This window comes from Bos indicus, chromosome 17, assembly GCF_029378745.1.
Source record: "Bos indicus isolate NIAB-ARS_2022 breed Sahiwal x Tharparkar chromosome 17, NIAB-ARS_B.indTharparkar_mat_pri_1.0, whole genome shotgun sequence".
NCBI lineage: Eukaryota > Metazoa > Chordata > Mammalia > Artiodactyla > Bovidae > Bos > Bos indicus.
In genome coordinates, this window is record NC_091776.1 from 5284250 (window position 1) to 5311816 (window position 27567).

The 27567-nt window shown below is 34.5% G+C and overlaps 1 protein-coding gene across 10 annotated transcripts in view; it reads left to right on the plus strand.

The window, feature by feature from the left end:
• The window catches only part of FBXW7 (F-box and WD repeat domain containing 7), a 225205-nt gene that overhangs the window by 165566 nt on the left and 32072 nt on the right, over positions 1-27567 (plus strand). Inside the window, exon 5 of one of the 10 annotated variants that reach the window (XM_070768999.1) lies at positions 19357-20739. The exons of 8 other annotated variants lie outside the window; for them this stretch is intronic. In XM_070768999.1, coding sequence (XP_070625100.1) covers positions 19357-19368 — 12 coding nt within the window. In that variant the 3' untranslated portion in view covers positions 19369-20739. Of the gene's footprint in view, positions 1-19356; positions 25312-27567 lie in introns of those variants that run through there. One more of the 10 variants, XM_019977544.2, reaches the window with a different exon arrangement.

Sequence of the window (27567 nt, forward strand, 5' to 3'; positions counted from 1 at the left end):
TCAAGGGTGGGGAATTCTGGTTAATATGATTTAGCAGGATTCTTGCTAAAATTTGGTTCTTGAGAACATGCCCAAGGGCAGGGCCTCGTTGAAAAAGAGCTCAAAGGAGCCTGATTATAGAGTTTGGTTAAGGAGAGAACCTTTGTCATACTGCCGGGTCTGTGTTTGGTAGGCAACCAGTCAGAACAGCGTGTCTGACAGATTAACCATCTTCAAACTGCAGTGCAGTTCCATTCTTATCAGTTTGTTCAATTAATACTTTTGCCTGTGATGACAAAAATTTAAAATAACATTATACGTCTCTTAGCTTCTGTATTCTCTTGGATTCAAGTTTTTTTCTTCATTGTTGAATTATTGATGATACTAATTTTTAAGAATACCCTGTATTCAAAATTTTATTCTCATTTAGGCATAATCTATTTTATTGTTTTATATGTATAATCTTCAGTTAGTTCAAGCTATCTATACTTTTTTAGGCTCCTTTAATAGACTTTTCAGCAAATATCTGCCAGTTTTATCAGACAGTTGTATTGCCTTTGTTTCAGAAAACAACCTCTCTAATTATTTACTCTACAGTATAATTTTCATTTGTATGAAGATTTTGTAAGCCATTATAAGTTCTGTTGTTCAAGCAAACTAGTGAAGTACTACCTTCCTGAGAAGTTTGATAATCCCCTAAATCCTCTGAGTTGAGTGATGATATAGAGAATTTTTATTTTCTTGGAATAGTTAATATCTTCTACTTCTCTTTATAAAAATTAGATATGCTCAGTATGTAAAATACAGAAGTGTTTCTTTTCATTTTCCTAAATTATCAGTAATTCCACTGTTCACAAATAGCCACAATAAAAATTATAAGGAGATAATTTTTTAATTGATACTTTAATTCATTTCTAAGGTATCGCTGGTAGTTCTCTATGGCTGTAGTTATTCAAAAGTGTATTATAATCTGTCAAGTGGATGTATCATCATTTTCCTACTGTTGCTAATTTGGTCAGTGACCTGCTTTGAACTTTTTTATATATAAATCTTTAATGTCCCTATACACTTTATTCTGGAAGTAGAATTATTGGGTCAAGGAGTATGAATTTTTTTTTAGATTCTTGATAAATACTACTAAATTGTTTTCCAGAAAGACTGTATCAAATCAAAACCAACATGAGGGACTTCCAATGTTGTTTAACAAGAGAAAGAAATCATATTTTAAGCAAATTTATTTCTAGTATGACCAAGTTTTATGGATTTTACTTGATAATATATTTCAGTGTTTATTGTTCTAAGTTTTCTATTGAAGGAATGTTTTTTCATTTTGAGAAAATAATTATATATGTTATACTTAAAACTTCAATAGGAAAATATACAAATAGAACAAGAAATTATTTGTTGCTAATGTGATTTTAAAAACTTATTTCTAGAAAATAATATTTTCCATTGACCTGCCATGTATATTATTTTTAGCTATAATTTTCTTCTACTCTTCCCATAGTTTTAAAGCTATTGTCTTTTTTTATCTGCACAGATGATCCATATGTGTAGTTTTATAATTTATCATTGATTTATATATTTTTACTGTCTTATGGTTATCTCAGTTTTTGTCATCTTAGTTTATACGTTTATATTTCTGAGTTTTAGTGTGATGTTTGTACAGTTTAAATGACAGCCTCTCCCAAAGTATATTGCTATTAATAATCTCTACTACAGGAGTACTTTTCATGCTAGCAAAAGCAGCTGCCAGAAATACTTGCCTGTTTCTTAAAGCACTACAACTTGGTCTTACATTTCTGACATAGCTTTGCCTTTTGCCCCAATCCAGGTTTACCTTTTATTTTTATTTTTTAATTCTAGTCTAGCTATGATTAATTCTTTTTTAAAGTAGTTGTAGCAAATCTGCTCTTATAAAATGTCTTGATGCCCAAAAGAGATTTCACGAGACTCAAAGTTTGTTTCATGGAACTCTTAGTCAAGAGGAAATAGTTGGATATTTCCTTAACCTACAGAAATAATGAAACCTTTAAAAAGCCAGCATCATGTTCCCCTCCCCCATACTGGTCTATTCTGTATCTGCCAGTTACATTTGTGCCACTTTCTCCAAATCCTTTCCATGACCTCACAGCCAAGCTTCTCTCTCTGGGTGGAACCTTCCTCCCGGCACTGATGCTTCCACCCTTGTCCTCGCCCACGAGGGGAGCGTACTGTAGCTGTGGCCATTACCTTTGGCTCTTAGACTTCCATGGACTGTCTAGTGGTGGTATTTGAAAGTTTCCCTTAGTTGTCTTGTCTCCTCACTTGAGGCTATAAACTGTTAGACTTCAGAAATTATCTTTAATATCTTTTTATGTATGACCAATTTGTTGAAGTTTTTGTTAAGTCTAGAAAATTCTTTAAGGAGTTTTGATACTGTTAGAATATGACATGTTTTTGTTTACTAAATACTTTCAAATGACTGTGCAGCTGTGATTTTGAATATTTCATTTTCTAAATATAACTAAACTCAGATACAGTTTGATGCTTAATCTTAAAAGTAATTACTACTTAGCAGTTTTGAAAATGAAGGAGAAACAAACATAGGGTATACTCATTTAGATGGCACTTATGAGAGTCTGCCATAGCCAAAAAAGTCAGAAAATGAAAACCAGTACAAAACTTTGGAAAGAAAGAAGAACAGAGTGGTGCTGTGAGCAAGTTTGGAGAGTGATTTTAATAGATTCTCTGTTTTTGTTTTTTTTTTTTTAAGTGCATAAACTAAAATGGAGCTTTCTAAAGTTTTATCCACACATGTATTCCATTGGAACTTGGGGAAAAACTGGCATTTCCAGATCACCTGATATCTTTTATTGTCACTGTATTTCATCAATAAAAGAATTAACTGGTTACCACATATCAGGAGATTTTGTTTTAAATCCTGTCAATTTCTTAAGAATGTTTCCTACATCATGCAGAAGATGAGTAAGCAGAATATAAACTTAAATTTTCTTGTGGTCTTATTTTTTTGTATTGTGCAAGGCAGTAGCTGTAAATAAAAAGATGATTTTTCCCTTCTTCCTGTGGATATGCAAAAGTGAAAAATCACAGTTCTCTTGAGCGTTTTATAGTTAGTGGTTAAACCATAAATAAACCCTTATAGTACAAAAGGGTAGTTGCTTAAATGGACTCCTACACCAAATACTGTAGGAGCATGAGAGGGCCACCTTGGTCTCAGTGCAATGGCTCAGGAAAGGCTTCACAGCACCTTTAAAACTGGAAGGATGTTGTTTGCTAAGCAGATGATCAGAGAAGTGGACAGAAGAAACTTGTGTTATTGCTTGGTCTCACATATTGGTTTTTTTTTTTTCACATTAATTATACTGCAAATTATTCACTTATTTCTGGATATGAGATTTATAAATAGTAATAAGAGTCCTGAAATATGTATTAACTTAGAACAGGGTTGGAAACTTTTCTAGAATCTGTAGATGTAACAGTGAAGCAGATGGACAAAGGCCATGCCCTCATGGAGCTTAGATTCTAATTCAGGGAAGCAGGAAAGTAATGCTAATGTTTGATGTTGCTAAAACAGGGTAACAGTATAACAGGGTCTAATGGGATGCAGGGAAGACACTGGTCTAAGTACTTTCCACATATGAACTCATTTAATCCTTACAATTACCTCATGAAGTAACAGACTGCATTATGTTCTCCCTGTTTTGTAGATATAGGATCCAGAGGTGTAGGAAGTTTAGCTGACTTGCCCTAGAGCTACTAGATGATGGAGCTAAGATTCTAACCTGGGTATCTAGCTACAGCATCATTAAAAACTATGGTATATTGACTGGATAGTGATTTGTTGAAGGAATGGTTTCAAGGGTTAACTTTGGCCATGTAATCCTAGATTTTAAAATATGACAGAGGATGAGATGGCTGGATGGCATCACCGACTCGATGCACGGGAGTTTGGGTGAACTCCGGGAGTTGGTGATGGACAGGGAGGCCTGGCGTGCTGGGACTCATGGGGTCGCAGAGTCGGACACGACTGAGCGACTGAACTGAACTGAATTCATATTTTGTTTTCACAATTTATGATGACCTCAATCACATTGCTTTCTAGATGTTTTTGTCATCTTGTGATGTCAAAGTATTATGTTGTGCCTCAGTTGTCAGATATTAATGCAAAGAAAATTATTGTTTGTAAATCTACAACTACAGCATAGAAATAACTGCCATGAATTGTTACCCCCTTTTGTTGATAACAATCAGGGCAAGCCTATTTAAACTTGTAGGTCATATTTTACAGAAACTAACTTAGTTTAAGATGTGGAGTATGGGAGACAGATGAAGAATATGCTAGAAATAAACAGGTTACGAAGCTTCTGGCTGGGTAAACAAGTATGAAATAAACCTGTGGTCCCTTGTCTGCAGACCAAGAGTCCAGTAAGCCCTGAAAACAAAATGCTTTAACAAGTTATCCAAATCTAACCCTGACTAACATAAGACACTCATGTTTATTGTTTATCTGAATATTTGTATATTTTGCTACAGAAATGTTCATATGTGATATACTAGAAGTGTTCTGCCATGCACAGCATATGTCCCATGTTACCTTCTAAACTCCAGAAAGTTTTGAAATCAGGAACACAGCTTTCTCCAAAATTGTGGCACTAACTGCAGACAGCTATCATCCACATATAAAAAATGGAATATACTTTGAAATGCCAAAGTAACCTAAGCCTTATCTTAAGTCTGTCTGCATTCATATTTAAATGCTTTACATTAATACCTAAATTTTATTAACCCAAGTATGGGCAGCTCCATATAGTATGATGATAGTTCAGAGCTTATGTATTATTTTTCTTCAGTGATTAAATGCAACTTATACTAGCAGACTTTAAGTGAGGAAGGAGTACGTCAGCCGCTTATTTTTCTCAGTTTTCTGCTAAATATTAACACCACTAAATTAATTTTCATTCTGCTAATGCATATTAGGCATATACATCCTCCTTGCGTGTGATGCTAATGTAACAAAGATGAATGAGGCAGCAAAGACCTTCCCTTAAGAAGGCCACTGAAGCTTTTCTGTCTCTGAAAGACTTATCTTATTTTCTCCTTTCCATGGTCACATATCAAAATCAGAGGAACACGGATTAATTAATCTATTCAGTAAATAAGCATCTGTTAGTTTCCAGGCGCAGTTCTAGATACAGTATTGAACAAAACAGAAAAAAAAAAAAAGACATACTGTTTTTATAATTTAGTATTTCAGACCCTGAGATTTCCACCTCAGTGTGGACAGGATGGGCTTTCCAGGTGACTCAGTGGTAAAGAATCCGCCTGCCAATGCAACAGACGTGGGTTTGATCTCTGGATCAGGAAGATCCCTAGAGGAAGAAATGGCAACCCACTTCAGTATTCTTGCATGGGAGATAGGCTGGTGGGCTCCAGTCCATAGAGTCATAAAGAGCTGGACATGACTGAGCACACAGGCACACTCATGGACATCATGTTTGGTCTGCTTCAGGATAGAGTGTGTCACCAGACACTTTTATTCAGTTGTGTACTTCTCTTTCGGAGAAGGCAGTGGCAACCCACTCCAGTACTCTTGCCTGGAAAATCCCATGCAGTCGCTAAGAGTCGGACAGGACTGAGCGACTTCACTTTCACTTTTCACTTTCACGCACTGGAGAAGGAAATGGCAACCCACTCCAGTGTTCTTGCCTGGAGAATCCCAGGGGCCGGGGAGCCTGGTGGGCTGCCGTCTGTCGGGTCGCACAGGGTCGGACACAACTGAAGTGACTTAGCAGCAGCAGCATCAGTACTTCACATTTCCAAGAGGGTTGGTGATCATTTATTTGTGTTATGGTTTCTCCATATGTATATAAGGATGCCTCCATACACATACATATTAATACATATGCACACACTCTGCCTTACTTGATAGCATTATGTTGGTAACTTAATTGAAAAATATTATGATCTATAAGTTTTCAAATACTGCTGGGTAGTATCCAGCATAGAATATTATCTTGAGGCTCTGAAAAATTAAATATGATGCCATACTATTTTGTTTTTCATGTTTTTGCTGGAAAACTGTAGTCTTTAATATCAGGCTCGCCACAGTGATTTCTTCCTGGATTGTTCCTAAGTCAGAATTAGAGTTCTTGACCCTATCCCTGACCTTTTAATGGAAACTTGCATAAATGAATGTGTCTCACATATAAATCAGTTAAATAATGGTAGATATAATTGTGGCAGATGTAAATAATGATACTATAATGTAGGATTTTTAAAAAATGTGGTATGTTTTTCTATAGGAGTAATACTAGAAAGGACTACCATTTGTGGTAAAACCAATGACATTCTTAGTTTCTTTTACAAGAACTTAGCAATGCAACACATCTCTTTATTTGCATATATAGCACTTTATTCCTACAATGGGTAAAAGGTAAAATAATTATAGTAGGTTTTTTAAAAGTAAACCTAAGATTAGATTAATAAAAGTTTTTCTTGTGGTTTTGGTAATGTCTATGTGTGTAAGTGTTTATGTATACGTTTATGAATTTTATTGAAATTTTTTTAGATCTGGGGGAAACAATTGAACAGTATTTCTCAGACATTAATATACAAGTATTGACCTCAAATGCACATAGCTTATTAGCCATTTGTTTATTTACTTATGTTTTTTATTGACCATGTAATGTTGTGGCTTCTCTGTAGCTCAGACAGTAAAGAATCGAGTTACAGTGCAGGAGACCTGGGTCTAATCCCCTGGGTCAGAAAGATTGCCTGGAGAAGGAAATGGCAGTCCACTCCAGTATTCTTGCCGAGAGAGCTCCACGGACAGAGGAGCCTGGCGGGCTACAGTCCATGGGATCACAAAGAGTCGGACATGACTGGGCAACTAACACTACATGTAATGTTGGGGAAATCTATTTTGAGAGAAAAAAAATATATATGATAATGTTGGATGAAATTCTCTTAAACTTGTTCTCCTTACTAGTCTTGAAAATGAAAATTGAAATCTTTGGGTTATTCCTATATTTAATTACATTTTTATGTGTGGATGATCTCAGATTATTCACTTGGGAGCAATTTAAACAGCTTAAGCAGCTTTTCAATAATCCACAGATATCTCTACATTATCAGTTCAGATTTTAAAATGTCATTGTTACTACTAGTTTGAACATGTAGGGGCAGTATAGTACTGTTTTTATAAATCTTGTCTGAATTTGTGAGTTTTTAAAAAATCTTTTAAGTGTTGTTAGAAGCTTTTTCTTTGAGGAGGTACAACTTCATATCTTATTTTTTAAAGGATAATTGGTACTCTTTTATTAAGTTGGGACTATTCTTTCAATTCGGGTTCTTATATATATATATATATATATATATATATATATATATATATATACATACTATACTATACAAAAGCTTTTATATTATATAAGCTCATGGCCTTGATTTATATTTGAAGTCAAAGACTGTGTTAAGCTAGTTAACAGGGAAAATGCATTTTTATGGTTAGACAATAAAATAGAGGACAAGTAGATTCACAGAAATACTAAAATCAGTGCAATTTTGTTCTTATTCATTCTGTACCAGCCTTTCAAAATTAATGGTTAATCATGAGAATTTTAAAAGTTAAGTCTTAATTTTTCAACCTGGTAAGTAAACAAAACTTAAAACTCCTAAACACTTACTTTAAGATTCCTTACTGTGTAAATAATTTTTCAATAACAAAATGATTGAGTTGTTATAAAATTTATAGTAGCTTTTTTTTCCACTTAAGGCAATCTACATTTAATAATTAAAAAGCAACAACTGAGTAGTTATCTCTTCTATCCATTCCATTTATTTATTCCATCTATTCAACAACTTTTACAAGCCAAGAACTTCTTTAGATGTTTGGAGTACAACAATGAATGAAGCAGACTCAAATCCTTGGCCTTTTGGAGATAATATCAGAGTGGTAGACTGTTTAAGAGCATAGAGATAGTCATTTAGACTGGGCTGAAGTTTTTAGCTTCATCCTTTATTAAGCCTCTGTAGGATGGAGATAATAATAGTACCTACTTCATAGGATTGTTTTAAGGGTTAAATGAAATAATGTATAGAAAGTGTAGTTATATGATAAGAGCTTAGGCACAGTTATGAAGTCCACATAAGAGATATTTAGATGTGCTGGTAAAAATTGTAATTAATTCTCATGTAATAGCACTTACTTCTTTCACTATGGTTTGTATTTTAAATATGTTTCATTTTTAGTTTCTTTAGATTGTGAGAGAAAATGCATAACACCAATTTTAAATGGTCATTTTTCTTAAACAGTTTCCTGAGTGACTGTTAATCTCTAAATGGAAAGATACTGCACATAAAAAATTAATATGCTCTGTATCTACTTATATTCCGTAGATTCATTCAGTGTGACTCTCATGTATATAAAACTTAACCCCAATATGCCTTCCTGAATTAAGAAGGTAACATGTGCCATCTTAGTATTTTGTTTAGAGTTTCAAATGTGTTGGCTTCAAATATCATAAACTTTTGAAAAATTAAATTTCTATATAAAAATTAAAAACATAGTTTGTTGGTTCACATGTTAGTGGCTAGAATGTCTAAGAAAAAGTTTACATAATGGTTTTTAAGTTTTGTCTCTCTTTCTTTCCCTTAAGGCCCCAAAATATGTTAATTAAGAAATGGAACATAATTTGTTAAAATCTTTGAAAACTGGCTTTTCCAAATGACATCTGGTATATTATTACTATATAAGAATTGAGATTTAAAAAGTTAAAGAATGGGTTCACAGGTCTTAACAAAAGTACTTAGAAATTTTAGATCTATCTTTGGTATCCTGTGCTGCTCTTATTTCTTTTTATTTTTCAGTTATGTGGAAACCCCACATTTAACACACATGTGCATACACAGGCACAAATACACATCCCCCAAATACATACAAATAAAATTCTCATCACCACCACCTCCCTGTTTAATAGCTTATCTGCTCTGTTCATGCGACAACTGCTTCATTGAGGGGAAGTTGTTGTTCTGCTGTTTTCATATTAGCTTTGTTATCATGCAGGATTTTCAGCTGCTCATGCTCATTACCATACAGCTGGTATGTAGAAACGAGAAGGAAGCAAGCAGAAGTTGCACTGTCTACAAGAATAAGAAGCTCTCTTGCAGATGGGGTGCTGGCAGATGGGGCATGTGTTTGAACAGGTTTTACTAATAACAGAATGCATTAAAAATCATTCTGAGAAAGTCTAAGGTCAGTGCCATGAATTCAGAGCTTGAGAGGTTGTTCAGCTTTTCCTAGACCTTTTTAGAATATTAATTAACTCTAATGCAAAAAAGTAATAAATGGCCAACCACAACCTCTTCCAAAATTTTCTTTATCGGTTTTCCTTTTTAAAATTTTAATGTGTTTTGTTTCTTTTTAATCTGATTTGAAATGCACTAGTACTGTTAGCTAGTGTTTTCCATCATCTTGCACTTTATTTTGTAGTCTTCAAATATATTTAATGTTCCCAGAGTATGTTTATATACAAAAGTGTTTTGATACTGGGCTCTGAACATGTAAACATTCTCTAAGCAATGTGATGCCATTCTTCAGTTTTGATATATGAGAATTTGATTAGAAGAATAAAACGAAAGTGGATTTCGAAATCCATGCTTGTAGTGTTGACTGCATTGAAGATTAAGATGAGATATGTTCTATCTGCATTCAAAATTAAGTGGTGGAATGCCCCACATGTATCTTTTGTTAAAATTAGTACTTGTATATTTTTCATATTCACAAAACCAAAATGAATAAAGTAGTAATTTAAAAAATATCAGTAGTCTTTAAAGGATATTTCAGTAGGATCTCAGTGTTTTGACCCCTTTGATTAAATATACTGCTTCTTGATACATCCTGTCTCAATGGGAGATGGTGATAAAAAGCAGGTAAAGCCATGTAAGGCTAGGCAATTATATGTAAGATATTCAGTTTTCAATTCAATTTTAGTGAAAAATTAAAATTAATTAAATTTAATGAAAAGCCTGTTGTTCTGTTCATAGAGATTAAGATACATATTGCCAAAGGTTTTATTTTTAAGCATATATTAGTTATAATGCTTTTGGTAACTGTCAAAAACTTTCATGCTATAGATTTCCTGTCAGTAAAATAGACACACAAAAATGCGATCTGTTAGGTTAATACCTGTGAATCAATAGAACGCTTGATAGGTGAGATCTGTCGTAAATGGTGTACTAAATATTGTTAAAACTGTATGATGCCTTTACAGGTAAAAGTTTATATTCTATTGTGCATTTTTAAAGGTATAGGGAGTTCTAAACCACGTTGCCTTTTAAACACAGGCAATAAAGATAACTACATTTTCATCTCATATCAAACTGTATTATTTTCTTCCAATTTAATTTATACTTAAATTGTGTAACTGATAAATATGTAGAAATTTTTATTTTTCCTGAGAGGAGAAACATATAAAATATTATAAGTAATAATATGTATAATACAATACTAAATAAATAATAAATATATGACGTGTTTTATACATCATCTTGCCTTATTCTGAATTATGAGTTTTTCAAATTATGCTGAAAATTAATCTTTTTCAATTATTAATCTCTGTAGTTCTGCCATCTTAGATATCTTACATTCTTAATTATTTCATATAAATATTGTTGATATTCTGATATGTGCAGGAAGTGTGTGAAAAGCTGAGGTACAATAGGAATCAAAATAGATATGGTCAGTGCTTTTATGGAACTTACCGTCTAATGGGGAAGAGAGACAATTACTGTGTCCACACTGTGACAGGGTGTTGGGTTCAAGCCCTGTGATTCATAGCCTTACAATGGGGAGGAGGTGGCTCTGTGAAGGAAAGTAGAGACGACCTATGCACAGGTAATTCCCACATTGTATCTTCTCTCTGGACCTTTTTTCTGAGCTCCAGAGCTGATTGGAACGTGATAATGACTTGAGACCTAGATGTCGCAAAGACACCTCAAACCAAATAAGACTGAAAGTAGAACTTGTGATCCTCCCTGCGCTAGAAAACAGAAGTGAACACTAACCGTGTTCAGCGTCCTGTGTCATCTTCCATCCTATTGTGTAAGAAACCTTCACTGTTCACTTCTATCCATCTCTCTAGTCCAGGCCAGCATTTCCTCTTGCATGGCCTGATGGAATAGCTTCCTCTCAGTCTCTCCACATCCACCCTCACTCACTTCCCCATTCTGTCTTAACATTACATTCAGAACAGTATTGCAGGTTTATCTTGACTAACTAATATTTTCATTACTCTTATTACAGAGACCAGAATCCTGTATGAGGTCTTACACAGTCTGGTCGTTCTCTACTTCTCTAGCTTCATCTTGCACCTGCCATGGTATCCTTATTCTGTGTACCGCAGCCCTATGCGTGCCCCTTCCCACCACACAGCGTAGTTGTTCCTTTAAAGAAGAGAAGCCTTCTCTGAACCCCAAACTAAATCAAAACCCTACTTACTGGTTTCCGTTCTGCTCTGTTTTATCGTCTTTCTCCCCTACTACATGGTGAACGCCAGTCGTGAAGCAGCCACTGTACTTAATTTAGCTTATGGAGAATAGGCAACCAAGTGAATGCTGGATGAATGAGTGTCTCTGGTCATTAAAATAACCATATAAATCTAAATTTGTTGTAATTACATATCCTAGTATAGATAATATAATTATGTATCCTAGTATATCTAATATAGATAATTAGAGCCAGTCGAAAGAATAACATGTAGGATAGACTCATAGAGATATGCGTGTGTCCCCAGTGATGTTTACTGCTGGAAAGTGATAACCACACACAGATCAAACTGATAGTTATTGAAGATGGACTGGCTCTTAGAAAAAGGTCACGTGTGATGAAATTAAGAAACACAGCCAGAGTGATAATCACGTATTGAAGAGTATGTTCTGATGTACTCACATGGGAAAGTGCTGTGTTTGTGTGCATGTGTACATATGCACATGTATATGCATACGTACATCTGTATGTATGCACACACACACATATACATTACTTGGTTAATAAATGTTTTTAAGCTGTCTACTGAACTAAAAAACTGAAAAAGTCGTAATTCCCTGTTAAGTGTATTTGGGTTAGAGTAAATAGTAAAGACCACTTGAAGCAGTTTCTTAGGTAAGTACTATGATATATAACTTTTGCCTGTTTTGCTATAGTGTTCACATCATTATGGTAATGGTGAAAAACCCAGTAGTCTCTTTGAAACGACCTTCCAATGGAGATACTTTTGCATATTCTGTTCTCAGCTCTTTTTCATTGTTTCACATTTGGAGGAAATAAAGCATGGAACATGAAGAAATAGGGTCAGGAGCTAGAAGTTCTTAAGGGATTTGGGAAAAGGAGGCAAAACTCATGTATTGTTGTGAGCACCTTCCATCAGACTTTCTGCCTGTCTGCCTATTGATGGCTGTGGAGCCTCAGTACAGCGTCCAAGATGATGGGAGCAGTTCTCCGCCAAGGAAGTATCAGCAGTAGAATGTTAACTCTTTTGCTAGCTGCTCTTAGTAAATTCCCACAGTAAAGTATATCCAGAGTCACGGTTAGCTGTGTAGTTTGTCTTTTCTTTCTCTGTGCCCACTGTGAGTCTTAACATAAACTTCATCTACACATCACGTGTTTGCACACTGAGATAGCCTGGGAAGCATCCTAAAGATTTCTTAACTAACAATACTTCTTCTTATTTATATATATATATAGAAAACCCTATGTAAACTGGAGACCAAGCTCTGCATGTGGTTAAATCTCAGTTACCAATTTAATAGTTGTGTGACCTTGGGAATGTTACTTAAATTCACTGTTCCTATTCCGTATCTGTAAAATGAAGTCATAATCATACCTACTTCATAGGGTTGTTGCACAGTTTACTGAGTTAATATAAGTAAAGTACCGAGAAGAGTGCCTGGAATATAGTAAGTTTTCTTCCCTGTTTACTTCATTTTCTTAGGAGAACATCTTTTTTTTTTTTCACGTTGCTTATTCAAAGTTGAGTATTTTTGATAGCACTGAAGGAGCACTCAAGTCAGATTAAAATCTAGTGTTTATTTTTTCTTTCTTTTGGTTTAAAATTTTGCCATGGGTGCAGACTTTTTTTTCTCTCTCTAGTCTATGTGTTGTCATAGAAATTGGGCAGTTTTATTTATCAGGTACATTGATTTGTCATTTTTTTATTGGCTTGTCTGTCCTTCTCAGTTGGGAAGTTCTCCAGGATAGGGACTGCATCTTGTTCAGTTTTGTATACTTTTTGCTTAGAGTCTGGCTTTCAGTATCTCTGGATAACTATTTCTAGAATGTGGTAGTCTAGATCTATAAAAATAAAATGTTTAAGTCACTATTTAGTTTTCTCTCCCTCTTATTTCATTGTTTAGAAAGTAGAGAACCATTCTACAACTCAGGATTCATTTGGATGACACTGATAATGTTAAAATGAAATTTGGGGTTAGAAGATCACCATAAATTTTCCTCACAGTAATTTCCTTTTCCTTTGTTACTTTTGTATAAACAAATATAGTGAACTTCACAAAGTTAAGGTCTTTGAAATAAATTAATTGGTGAGGAGTAAATTATATATCTTGGCCTAATGAAATCTATTTATTATAATTGTTTAATAAAAGCTAGTTGAGTAAAAGTATTAGAAAAGGCCATCTAATTTTAATCTTTGCTTTTTTATATTGTGATCATGATGATAAATATGTCTTCATTTAACATCTCTTGAAAAATATTTTAAGTTCTTGATTTGCTATTTTGTGTCTTGATAGAATAACTTTAAAGGAAAAGTTTAAAATGAAGAGGGTTGTGTGTATCTTTATCACAAGAGCTAAAAAAATACTACAATTTTAAGAATATTCTAAAGTTCAGCATCTTTTTGCTATCTTTGACTTTATATCCTTTGGTAGACTTAAGTTATTCCTTACAGGATTTTTTTTTCCCATGTTGTAGACATGTGAACACGCATTGACTCAATAAAAATAAAATTTAGATTTAGTTTTTTTAAAAATGTTCTCCTACCACCATGTAGCAGTTTTCAACAGACAAGTCGTGGGCATAGAGCGGTTCATAATTGTTGTATGCAGATTTGTTTCACAGTCATCATGCCATCGTTACATACCATGCTTCCTTGTAACTGGTGGGAAACTAATGATGTCCATTCTACAAAAAGAAATGTTTATAGAGTCATGTGTCGAGTGTGACAAACTTTGAAAGTTAATTTGTAAACATTTGGAGACCTTGAGTATTTATAGATAAATATTTTTTTAAGTTACGTGCTAAATATTAAAGAACTTTTTAATAAAATAAACTTATAAGTAAAATATTTCTGTTACAGTAGTGTTGCCAAGATATCACAGTGCTCCTAAACATCAATCCTCTAGTTCACTGCCAGTCAAGGCCTGCTGTAGATCACATACCTTTTCAGATTAATAGTTATTCTGAAAATGTTTCCACGACAGGCAGAATCTGTCAAACCCCACTCGTGACTACTTCCAGCAGTATTTCTTTGTACTCAGATTTTATTTACGGACTCTTCAAGCCTTTTGGAATCTCCTGAAATGGTAAGGGATCATGTACGTGTTATGCTAGTCATATAATTCCTGATAGTTTCAAAGCAAAGAATGCAGTTTGTTAAATTATATATACAGTAATTGCTTTAAAATGTAAATTGATGTTTCTAAAATGAATATTTTGAATCCTCCTTTTTAAATGTAGTGGGGGCATGATTACTAGGTTCTTCCCTACTCACTTGACAGCTACATCAAACACTTGAATACTTAAAGAGCAGGCAAGCTACTCTAAAATAAGTAAAGAATTGATTAAAGATCAGTATGATGTACACTTTCTAGAGGAAGAATGCAGTATGTTTTATGTTTCTTCCTGGCCTAGCACCGATATGGAAGAGATACTTAATAAATGTTTTTAAATAAGGGAAATAAGTTCAAGTTCATAAACTTGATTCATAACTAGAGTTTTAAAAGATTGGTTTAAGCTCTCCCTTCTTATTTTGAATTCTTCTGTAAAATATTTAAGGTACTTGAGAAGAGATGTTATGTTTTAAAAAGTACAATAAGTTTGAATCTGGATTTTATGTATCTGCTAGTCAAATATTTATAATTGAACATAGTTATCAAAATGAGTGATCCAGGATCACAGAGTTCAGAATAACATGTGTTTTAGGTTAAAGATCCTGGATAACTAGTGAGTTTTAGTGAACGTTTACCTAAGAACATACTCGAGGCTGTAGTAAAATTTATTTGAAGGCTTTTTCCAACCTTGAGATGCTGTGATCATGTTCTGAATTTCTTTATGATCACAAGGAAGCAGTCTTTAAAAGTGTACCATGGGTTAAATCATTTTGCCTCCAATAACTAAGGGTAACCACATCTTTCACCATGGTAGACATTTGCTAAAGTAAGGCTGGCAGATACATTAACAGTCTGTAGAGATCTGAGGCCAGAATCTATCTCTTTCTCAAAAACAGCAAATTATCAAATGGAAAGATAGAATCAGGGCATAGAAAGTGCAAGAGCAAGGAAATAGAGGGATGATATGGTGGATGCCCTTTCATTCTTACAGGACTGAGTTACGAGATACAAAGGTGTTAGAGTAGTGCTCGGTGCATGGCACAGAATAATTATTACCTACAGTTCCAATCCTCTTCTTTTCCAACCCTAGGAATCTTTTGGAATGGGTGCTACATTTGAGAATTAGTTTGAGGTGATGGGTGATAAGAGAAATAGAAAAGTAATTGTACATGAAAGAATTGAAAAGATTTTTATTCATTTTCTCTGTATATCAAATTTCAACATGTGAGAATTACTTTATGAATGGTCTTCAATTTTATATACATTTTTGAAAATATAAAAAATAACATAGAGCCACTTGAGAATGTCCTTTTGCAGTTCACTTGCACATCTGTTGTTTAGATGCTAAGTCGTGTCTGACTCACTGTGACCCCATGGACTGCAGCACGCCTGGCTTCCCTTCACTGTCTCCCTGTGTTTGCTCAAACTCACGTCCATTGAGTCAGTGATGCCGTCCAACCATCTCATCCTCTGTCACGCTCTTCTCCTCCTGCCCTCAGTCTTTCTCAGCATCAGGGTCTCAGCTCTGCACATTAGGTGGCCAGAGTATTAGAGCTTTAGCTTCAGCATCAACCCTTCCAATAAATATTCAGGGTTGATTTCCTTTAGGATTGAGTGGTTTGATCTCCTTGCAGTCCAAGGGACTCTCAAGAGTCTTCCCCAGCACCACAATTCAAAAGCATCAGTTCTTCGGCATTCAGTCTTCTTGTAGAGCTTAGAATTACATGAAATTACCTTGTTCATTTATTAGCTCATTTATTAGTATGCATCACCAATTCAAGGAACATGAATTTGAGCAAATTGCGGGAGATAGTGAAGGACAGGGAAGCCTGGCGTGCTGCATTCCATGGATTCACAAAGCGTCGAACACAACTGAGCTACTGAACAGCAAGTTTATTTTTTCCCCACTCTAGAATGTCAAGCATATGAGACCAGGGACCTCATCTGCATTGTCTGCTGTCTTATACCCAGTGCCTAGAATAGTTATTAGCACATAGTAAGAAATGCTTGTTTATTAACAGGATAACAGAAAAAGAAAAAAAATCTCTTATTAAGCCACTTAGATAACCACTGTGCACATTTTTTTATATTTATGTAGACTTTTGCCATCCATACACATGCATGAGTGCACAGACACACACACATATATATATGTGTATGTATATGTATGTATGTATACATTTTCAAAAGGATCGTACTTTTTACCATGTGTTTGAATCTCCCATCCTCTGCCTTATAATAACCCTTCTCTTAGTTCTTACATGATGAACAGTTTCTTTGACTTGAAAATGCTCTATACTGCAATCTATTCTTTAGAAGGAGGCTTCACGTTTAGAGGTTGGAGGGGCAGGGCACGGGAAGGAGGGACTGGGTGTGGAACAAGACCAACAAAGTATCTCGTTTTCCAAGGGAGCTGCATTTTTCAATAGTAGAGGCTACATGTTGGTGAGAATCAGTGAGTCAAGTGTCCACTTTGGCCCTGAGTTACATTTTTTGTTGTCTTTTCATAAAGTTTTTTGGTGAATATAACATCTGAATGTTTAAGAACTCTCTTGTTTCTTGACTATGCACCTGCCCTCCGCCACCCCACCCCCCATTCAAGAGTATGACCTGCTTTTATGTAGGATTTCTGGTAAGTACCTTTGGAAACAGAAGGACCCCTTCTTAGTGTTTGTAACTAAAATAAAAAGTCTAAAGTTTTCACACCCACACAGTAAAGTTCTCCTTGTACAGAAAGACATATATTAGCCCTAAAATGGAAGTATGTATCATGGCAGGAAGTACTTTTGAAGAAACCATTACTAGTAAGTTAAAGACTATTTTAACTGTAGTATTAAGTATTTGAATTAGGAGATAATAATACTAAATAGGCCTTATAAAGACTAGTGACTGCTAGAAGTGTTAGAGATATTGTCAGTACTTCAAGTTAATGAGGGTGGCATTTCCACTTGTATCACAGGTCCACAGATGATAATTCCCTTCTATCTCTTCACCGTCTATCAGACTCAGTCTTTTCAACTTAGAAGCAATACTGTATCTATTTAAATGACTATTTAAATGATTTCTCCCTTTTCTGACTTCTTACACTACCCAGTTTGGCCCTTGATATTCAAATACCCTTCTTTATTAGCTTCTTGTCTTGACAGCTGGATATTAAATATCTTAAGGGTGGAGGGTTATTGTAATGTTTTTATTAGACTTCAGTAGCACCTTGCAGATCTTGATTATTTCTTAATTGATTGATTCCATTTACCCTAAATCTGTTTCTGTTACTTTTCCCCCAGTTACCATCTTTTTGCCCCCAGTTTGCCATGTGTAGCAGAAGCACAGTTATATAGACCTAGATAATCATTCCATGAATTGAATAAATCAAGATTTAGTTGTGGTTTGCATATTTAATTGCTATTTGCAAAATATAGTACTTTTTTCCTTCTTTGGTAATGTCTAATTTTATTTAGCTCAACCTGAGCCATCACATATATACTGGAAATCACTTACGAGTAGTGAACTGGACTGGAGTCTGTGGCTCTAAAGTAGCTGTATAACCCTGAACACGACACTGAACTCTCTGCCTCTCCTTTCTCACCTATAAGTAATAGTTCTTATTTCATAGTGTGTTTTGTGCCAGGCACCTCTGTGTCGACACAGTGACACTTAGGTTGGTAAGGTAAATGGTATTACAACTACATTTGCACAAATAAAAGAAAACTACAAGTCATGGTGGTCAGACAACTCCTCCCAAGGTTACACTCTAATGATGACATAGCTGTTGTTTAAACTCAGACTACTCTGATTCCAAAACTTAGGTTCATTCCACAAATGAAGGAGAATTAGATGATTTCCAGGCTCCCTTCTAGTTCTGCACTGTATGGCTTCCTGCTATTAATGGTTTTTCGTTGATTCAATGGATATAACTTTTTTACTTCTTAGTCTTTATATCTTTTCTCAAAGCTTTTCAGTGAGGACTAATAGCTAATAAAAGAAATTAGATTCAGAATTTTAAGCAGTCCTTAAAATGAAAAGTTATCTTAATATTAAAATGCAAGATTGATATACCATATCTATAGGAAACTTTTCTCAAGCCATGTAAATACATTTGAACCTTACAAATAGCAACAGTAAATATTAACTTAGATAAAGAAAGTAGAGTGAATGTGGTTCTAAACAGCACATGGAAGGAAAATTGATTTCATTCTTTCTCCATGTTAATTAAATTCATTCCTGGATCATATTTGCTGTTGTATTTTCCTGGAACCTTTTTAAAATAATTTCCCATGATACTTTTTTACTTTACTGAAGGGATTGCTACAAAAAATTTTATAATGAAAATTTGAGAGGAAATTTTGATATGAATTCAAGATGCTTACTGGTAGTTAGTTTATTTTGGGTTTAGAACATGAGATTTAAAGACTAATTGCTTTCTAGATAATTCAGGATAAACTTCAGAGTGACTTACAAGTTTGTCAAGTTATTACAGATGTTGCTTGTCTACAAAGGAGTGTTGTAAGGAATGTTTTAGTACGCATATTGTCTCTGCCAGCTCTATGACAATATAAAATTTAAAAGAGCGAATAGGCAAAGCTGCCGTTTTCATTGTTTTCTTCTGTGGCTGTTATAAATAGAACTCGTAACTTGCATTATTGTGTGAAGTTCTGTATGTGTGTATATTCATATATTGGTAGATATATACATTTTGTGTATATGTTAGATCAGTAATTTGGCCCAAACCACCCTGCTTATTTAACTTATATGCAGAGTACATCATGAGAAACGCTGGGCTGGAAGAAGCACAAGCTGGAATCAAGATTGACGGGAGAAATATCAATAACCTCAGATATGCAGATGACACCACCCTTATGGCAGAAAGTGAAGAGGAACTAAAAAGCCTCTTGATGAAAGTGAAAGAGGAGAGTGAAAAAGTTGGCGTAAAGCTCAACATTCAGAAAACTAAGATCACGGCATCCGGTCCCATCACTTCATGGGCAATAGATGGGAAAACAGTGGAAACAGTGTCAGACTTTATTTTTTTGGGCTCCAAAATCACTGCAGATGGTGACTGCAGCCATGAAATTAAAAGACGCTTACTCCTTGGAAAGTTATAACCAACCTAGATAGCATATTCAAAAGCAGAGACATTACTTTGCCAACAAAGATCCGTCTCGTCAGGGCTATGGTTTTTCCAATGGTCATGTGTGAATGTGAGAGTTGGACTGTGAAGAAAGCTGAGCACTGAAGAATTGATGCTTTTGAACTGTGGTGTTGGAGAAGACTCTTGAGAGTCCCTTGGACTGCAAGGAGATCCAACCAGTCCATTCCGAAGGAGATCAGGTGTTCATTGGAAGCACTGATGCCGAAGCTGAAACTCCATTGGCCACCTCATGCGGAGATTTGACTCATTAGAAAAGACCCTGATGCTGGGAGGGATTGGGGGCAGGAGGAGAAGGGGACGACAGAGGATGAGATGGCTGGATGGCGTCACTGACTCGATGGATGTGAATCTGGGTGAATTCCGGGAGTTGGTGATGGACAGGGAGGCCTGGCATGCTGTGATTCATAGGGTTGCAAAGCTCAGACACAACTTAGCGACTGAACTGAAGGGATTAAAAAAAAAACCTTTGTCTTGAATCTCTATTGTAATTTATTTGTCAGAGCCTCAGGGGCTGCATTTTTATAAAGAAAGTTATAAATATTTTAAACTTAAGGGAAAAGAAAAAAAATTAAGTACCACTTGTACAATTGTAATTATGTTAAAAATTTTTTAACAATTTGAGCTATGATACTTTGATTTACTGAGGTTAAGATTTTATATATAAGCATCCCCTCAATTCCCAACAAGTGTTATTTTAAACCAAGTTGTTATATAGTACAGTATATAGTATTTTGGATATTTTTAATGTAGTAGTATTTTAATATATGCTTCCTTGGATGGTAATTTCAAACTAAATCTGGCTTACCTTGTTTGATTTTACATATTTACATATTCTCAAAAAATTTTTGGAACTAACCCTATTCTCTGTCTTAAATTGACCATAAATTCAATGGAGGGGAAAATAAGTTCTTTAAATTATGTGCTATCCTGTGCCTGACACACAGTAGGTGTAAATGCTTAATGAATGAATAAATGTGAAAAATAGCTTATTGATCACTACTGCCACCTGCTTGTATTGGGGAAAATGTAGGTACTAAGGATACATCCTATTTTAATAGATAATATACCTGTGATAGAACAGGGTTATTAACTTCCCAGTATCGATTGTGAATGTTTTAATAAGAATTTGTACCCCAGAAACCTAATGATAGTGGGTTGGGTTAGTGAGATTTCCAAAGTTGGTTTCAACCTCAACATGCTTGGCATTCCTTTTTGGATGTTGAAATCCCAAACTCTCTCTAATCTAAATTCTGTGCTTGGGCAAGACAGCTAACTGTGGTAGGTGGTATTCCTAATGTAACATCAGAGTGAAGAATGTTGTCATAAAGAAAATCACTGATATATCTATATAAATACATTATCCTACTATTATAAAATGAAAATGAAATTTTAAATGTTGGCAAAGTAATGCAAAGTACCAATAGTATTTACAGTGTCATCAACTAATTGTAACAGTTGGACTTTTTAGCACTAAGTATAATTTAGTATTAGGTATGTATATATATGCTTGTATATATATATGCTTTAGAAAGTTTTTATTCTAATGGTTTGCTTAAATGGCCATTTATTCAAAATTATTATTTATTTGTTTTGTATCATCTTTGTACTATGTCTTAGAAAACTGTGAACCTTCACATGGTAGGGGAGAGAGAAGTATAAAAATACTTACAATGAGGTATGATAAAAGTCCAATGGAAGAAAGTATTTTAAATGAAAATAATGAACTCTGAGAGTCAAGGTGAGGAAAAGTAATCTTTTAACTACTCTTTCCTCTGTTGGCACCCTGTATATAGATACGTTTTTCTCTGAAGATACATGATACTGTGAAGACTATTTTGCTATCTGTGTTTTTCACACTGTATATCCCTAGGTCAGTTTTTGTGTTTGCCGATAGCCGCAGCTTGCCCTTCTGAAAACTTAGTCAACCACAACTTGCCCTTCTGAAAACTTAGTCATCGCCACCAATTGCTTGGAAAGAGCCGTTTCTCTTGCAGTAGCTCAGAGGTTAATCGTTCTTCTACCACTGTTTCCCCAGAGGCTTATACTCTGGGGCAGTACATTTTCATATCTTTATGCTGGTTTTTAGTTTTACTGCTGCTCTCATGCACTCCTCATACACCTAGTTCCCTGGATCTGTGTTGAGATGAGCCTGGATCTGAATTAGCAGATAGGCTATAATCCAGGGCTTTGGTGTCAGTTATTCCCCTTGCTAATAGATTTTCAGTAAGGTTTATAACTTGTCAGTCAGCACAAGAAATAATATTTTGTAGAATGGGGAATTTATTGCTTAGCTGATATATGAAGATTTAGTTTATTGTAGTAAAAAATAATTATTGACTACTTTGAGATATTCTAAAAATGTGGGTGACAAACACAAGTATTTTCTGGCTTTTTCACTTACTAGTTAATTACTACTACTAATTCACTTACTAGTTAATTTCACTTATTAGTTAAACTAGTATTACTAAAAATCTCTGGATAAAGTTTTAAACTTTTGTATTTTAGCCAGAATTCTTAGAAATAGGAATTTGAGAATGATTTCATTTGCTTTGTTCATAAATAGGTTTTGATGAAAATAATGTAATAGATCACAATTTTCATTACTAGTACTTCAGTGAATATGTGCTTAGCCACTTCAGTCGTGTCTGAGTCTTTATGACCCTTTGCACTGCAGCCTACCAGGCTCTCTTCCTAGGATTCTCCAGGCAAGAATACTGGAGTAGATTGTCATGCCCTCCTCCGGAATCTTCCTGACCCAGGGATCGAATCTGCATCTTCTGAGTCTCCTCCACTGCAGACAGATTCCCATTGAGCCACCTGGGAAGCCCTATTACTAGTACTTCAAAGAATATTGAAAATCATTCATTTTTATTCTGTTAAATTGAAATCTAGTTGAAGACCTCGTTGACTAGCTTTTGCTTGACAAATTCTTTCTTTTAGTTCAAATCAGCATTGTAAACAAGATATTAGGGAAAACTGTTTAAATATTTGGAAATGTTAAGTCTTCATGAGTACTTACAAACATTTAATTCTCACTTAAAGGATAAACAAACTAATAAAAATCATTTCCAAATGGGAACCATGGTAGATAGATGGTTGGGAGTGTTGGAAAGTCTTTTCAGTGTTTATTTTTGTATTTCATTTTGATTTTTGAGCTATATAAATATTTTGCCTATTAAAAAAATTTAAAAGTGAATGAATATACATACCTACATATAAACATACTTTTGTGGGAATCAGGTTTTCCTGTAACTTCATAGCCATACATAGAGTCATAAAACCAGAAGAGCATTCCATTGAATATACAAAGTTAAGATGTTTTTTTCTTTAACTGTCCAAGATTTTGAGACAGTGTTCCTGGTTTATTAAAGTTGGTCTGTGTTCTCAGTTGAGTAGACTTTATTTGAAAAGGTTAGTTCAGCTAGAGATAGGACATGATTTTAACTGTAGTCCAGGAGTATACTGTTACATGACTGATAGTCTCTTTGTCATCTGACAGGCTTTCAGAGGACATTTCAGGTGTTCCTTTTACAGTTAGTTCCTTCAGATAGCCCAGAATGGGGAGAGGTTCTTTTTCTTTTTCAAATCGAGTGCTCTGAAGCTTTAAAAAAAAAAAAAAGGGTTCATGAGTCCATTCTTAATAGTTGGAATTTTTTTTGACAAGAGTAACATTTCTTTTTAAAAGGAAGTTTCCTTTGAAGTAAGTTAATTGTTTATTTAGAAGACCAACTTTTGTTGAGTACATGTACATATTGTTTCTGAGGGTAAGAATTAGTTTAAGAGCCAGTAAGGAGATTAAAAAAAAATAATAATATGTAGAATATAACTTCGAAGAGAAGACCCAGGATATACATTTTCATAAAATTTTAGGTTATCTTATTTATGTTTTAAAGAGAAAGACCTTATGCTGACTTAATTTCCTTTTTTTCTGACTTAATGTCTTAATTAAAAAGGTAAACATTTATTTAAAAAATGATACTACTTTATGCATCATTTAGAATCATTTTTCTAACATAAGTCATTTATTACCATAGCAGAAAGTATTAAAATATAGTAAGTCAAGATGTTATTTCCTTTTTCCTGAAGAAACTTTCTAAGTGCTTAAATAACTCAAGGGACACAGTTTACTTGTAATAAAGAACATTAATGGGGAGGGTAGGAGTTAATTAACTAGACCCTTAATAATGGGCCTTTCTACTCCAAAGAATCTCATAATTGCCTTGGAAGCTAGTTTTGTAGCAAGTTGCAAGATGAAATATCTAGACTTGTGTGTAGTAGTCATTCTAAGAAAAATGTTGCCTTCAGGCAAACTTTGATGCCTTTTATTATATAAAATACGTTTTTAATGACACACAGTATACACTGTAAAGATAAGTTTGGAAGTGGAAGTCCAGTGCCTCCTGTTTACTCAAAATTAAATGAACACATAATTATAAGACTCTCCAATGAGCAGAGTTTTTGTTTTCTTTGGAGAAATAGAACTGTTTAGCCAGACTTTATATACTTAGTTTGTTAATCATAGAAAGATACTCTCAGGATTACTAAGGACTGACAGTGTATGGTAATTTTTTTTAAAGACTGTGTTTTAAATGAATGGGATGGAAAAGCATAGGGAATATTTATATTAAATGTTAATATAAGAAATATGCAGGTTGAAATATAACTTATTACATAATTTCTGCAAATGCTGGTGTGTTCCAAACTGGTTTACCTTTCTGTAAATTGCCCTCAAAGACTCTCTCATTCTTCCCTCTGCAACTGCCCATCTTGGACTGTCCAAGCTACTTGACAAATCTGATCAGCCTATGCCAGGACTGCGATAGGGCAGCAGTTAGTGAACATAGACTGCTTGGCTTCTGTTGGGAGGACCAGATGAAAATACATTCCATTTTCAAAATGTTTCTGAAAGGATTCATTTGCAGAAATGATGCTTGCCGTTTAAACTTCAAATATGCAGGTTTTACAAAATGTAGAAATAACCTCCTGAAAGTTTGAAAGGGGAGAGGGGGGCTGTGGCGTGGGGGCGGTCTCCTTGACTGCCCACCTCCTCCCTCTGCTCAGCGCGCTGTGTGCTTACGGGTTCCCTGGAGCGGATCACCATATAATTGATGTGCAGTCTGCATTGCTGAATCCTGGACTGCACCATTCTGTGTTCAAGGGAAGATGTAATCTGATCCCTCTGCTGCTGAGGGAGGAATCTCTCCAGTCCAGGCTTTGACAGGGCAGAGTCTCCTCCAATAATCTTCTCGGTTCTCTCTCATTATTCCCTCGAGTTCTCCTCAGTCAAGCTGCATGTATGTATGTGTGTCCCGAGAAGCGGTTTGATACTGAGCTGCATTTGCCTCTACTGTGGAGTTTTGTTGCCGGTTCTGCTCCCTAATCTTCCTTTTCTGACGTGCCTGAGCATGTCCACATTAGAATCTGTGACATACCTACCTGAAAAAGGTTTATATTGTCAGAGACTGCCAAGCAGCCGGACACACGGGGGCACAGAATCACTGAAGGGGAAAAATCCAGAAAATATGGGTTTCTACGGCACACTAAAAATGATTTTTTACAAAGTAAGTAAGCTGTTTTCTTCCTGTGTTGTATGATTGTGTGTGTGTGTGTGTGTATGCCTGCCTGAGAAGGAAAATCTGTATCATCAGAGATGGCTGCAGTATCCTCTAATTTTGGGGGGTGGCTGGATGTCTGGTATTCTGTTTTATATCATGAATGTAAGCAAATAATGGAAAGACAACGTGAGCTGAACAAAGCTTTACATTTAAAATAAAATGAGTATTTTAATCTGAGAATTTTTCCTCTAAAAATATATTTGTACTTTAGAAACGTGGCTCTGTTAAATGCTGACCTGGAAATACTCTACCCTTAGTTAGCTTTCAGTGAACCTTTTTGCCTTTAATTTTTCTATGCCTTGTATCTAGGGTGGGTTTTTTTTTTTTTTTTCCTTTAGTTGCCTCTCTTACTAGAATATTAGGGATTTATGTTTAAAGAGATTTTACTGACTTTCTGCATCCCTTCAAAATTGCAGAATTAATTTTTGGTTCTAAAGTCAGTATTTTTAGTAAACAATATAATAAAAAAGACTTACATAGTCATACAGAAAGTGCTTTATTTTATCAAATATTCTAAATTTGAAAATCGTTTCTCAGTGGTTCCCTTGAAATGAATTTCGGGCATTTTTATTCACTGAAGGATTTCTAAGATGGAAATAAAGTTTGCCTTTAGTGGCAAATGGCATTTGCACCAATGTATTTACAAGATATCCCGGAAGTTCTGAAAGCCAGTATTCCTAACTTAATTACAATGAATATCAAAATTTATCAACATAATTTTGAAAATGAGGATCCATAGAAGTTATAAAAAATAGATTTTTAAGGTAATCTGTACTGACCTTCCTGATGAATAAATTTTTGTGTGTGTGTGTATGTCTATAATTTATATAAGTGTAAACACGTGGCTACCCCTATGTATTGAAGCATTTATTTTTGCTTTTTATTAAAATTATTTGGAGAAAGAAAATAATGGGTTTTGAGAGGAGTCACTTTAGAACAATGTTATAAGTACAGAAACTTCTGAAGGGCTGAAATAAGACCAGTTCCATTTCCTTCAGTCGGTATTTTTGTGAACTAAGGTATAAATTGGGGATGAGCTTGTCATACCCTCATGTCTTGCCTCTAACATTGTAAAATAATCCCTGTGTTCTAGAAGACTTTCTTCATGATGATAAAAACACAGTTTTTATTATCTAGAATATGATTCAAAAAGATTTTTAGAGTCTTATTGGTTCTTTTTAGTATTTACAGTGTAGCATGCTGTGTTATGTTCCCATGTGAAGCAGTAGGTAAGAAAATAAGGCTACTGCAAAGCAGGGGTTTTCACCTTATTATAAAATTGAGGATAACTTTCTATCACTCTGGGGATCCCCCGCTTCCCGTCATTTTCAGTAGTATAGTAATTAATTAGCAAGCACAAATCTTAGGATTACTAAAATATAAGTTGTTGAATCTCATCAGATCCTATTTTATATAGTTTTATAACATATCTATAGTAAGATGACCTCCATTAACCAACAGGAAAATATAAAAAGATATTTCAATATTGATGACAATGTAATTCTGAATATATTTACAGTATTACATATCTATGTAGCATAATGAAATACTTTAAAACTACAAATGTTGGATATACCTTACAAAGATGCATAACTCATTCTTTTAAAATCTTTCTGTTTTTCTTGTTGGTTTTCAAGTTAGACTGTTTTGTCCTGAGTATCTATAATATATAGTCAGTAGAGCTGTATATTCTGTGTGAATATCAACGGATGGTTTTTCCTACCTTTCCTGTGTGATCTCTAGATTTCCCTCTTACTATGGATTTACTTTCTGTACTGTCCTCATTGCCCACAGTCATTTTTTATGCCTTATCATAATTACTTTTCAAGAGCATTCTATTTACATTATTCTCTTTCCCCTTCTGTAATAATGTGTTTTAAATCACTGACTGTTACTTCCATTCTAATTTTGAAATTAAATATGTCTTTTAAAGGAAAATGAAAATCACTAAGAACAGCATGTTGAATAAGGTTCTTTTCTGTGTGGGTTAACTTGACATATTCCCGTGTATTGGTCCTTAAACCAGAAAATATGAAAGGTATATTACTCTCAAGGAATATGTACGATGGGTTTCAATTTTTAAATCACCGTACCCTATTCTGCACAAATATTAGGAGGAGAAATTCACTTCTCCAGTCTTGTAAAGAGTAAAACAAAGTAGAAATAATAGAAGAAACATTTATTTTCTATATGAATTAGCTA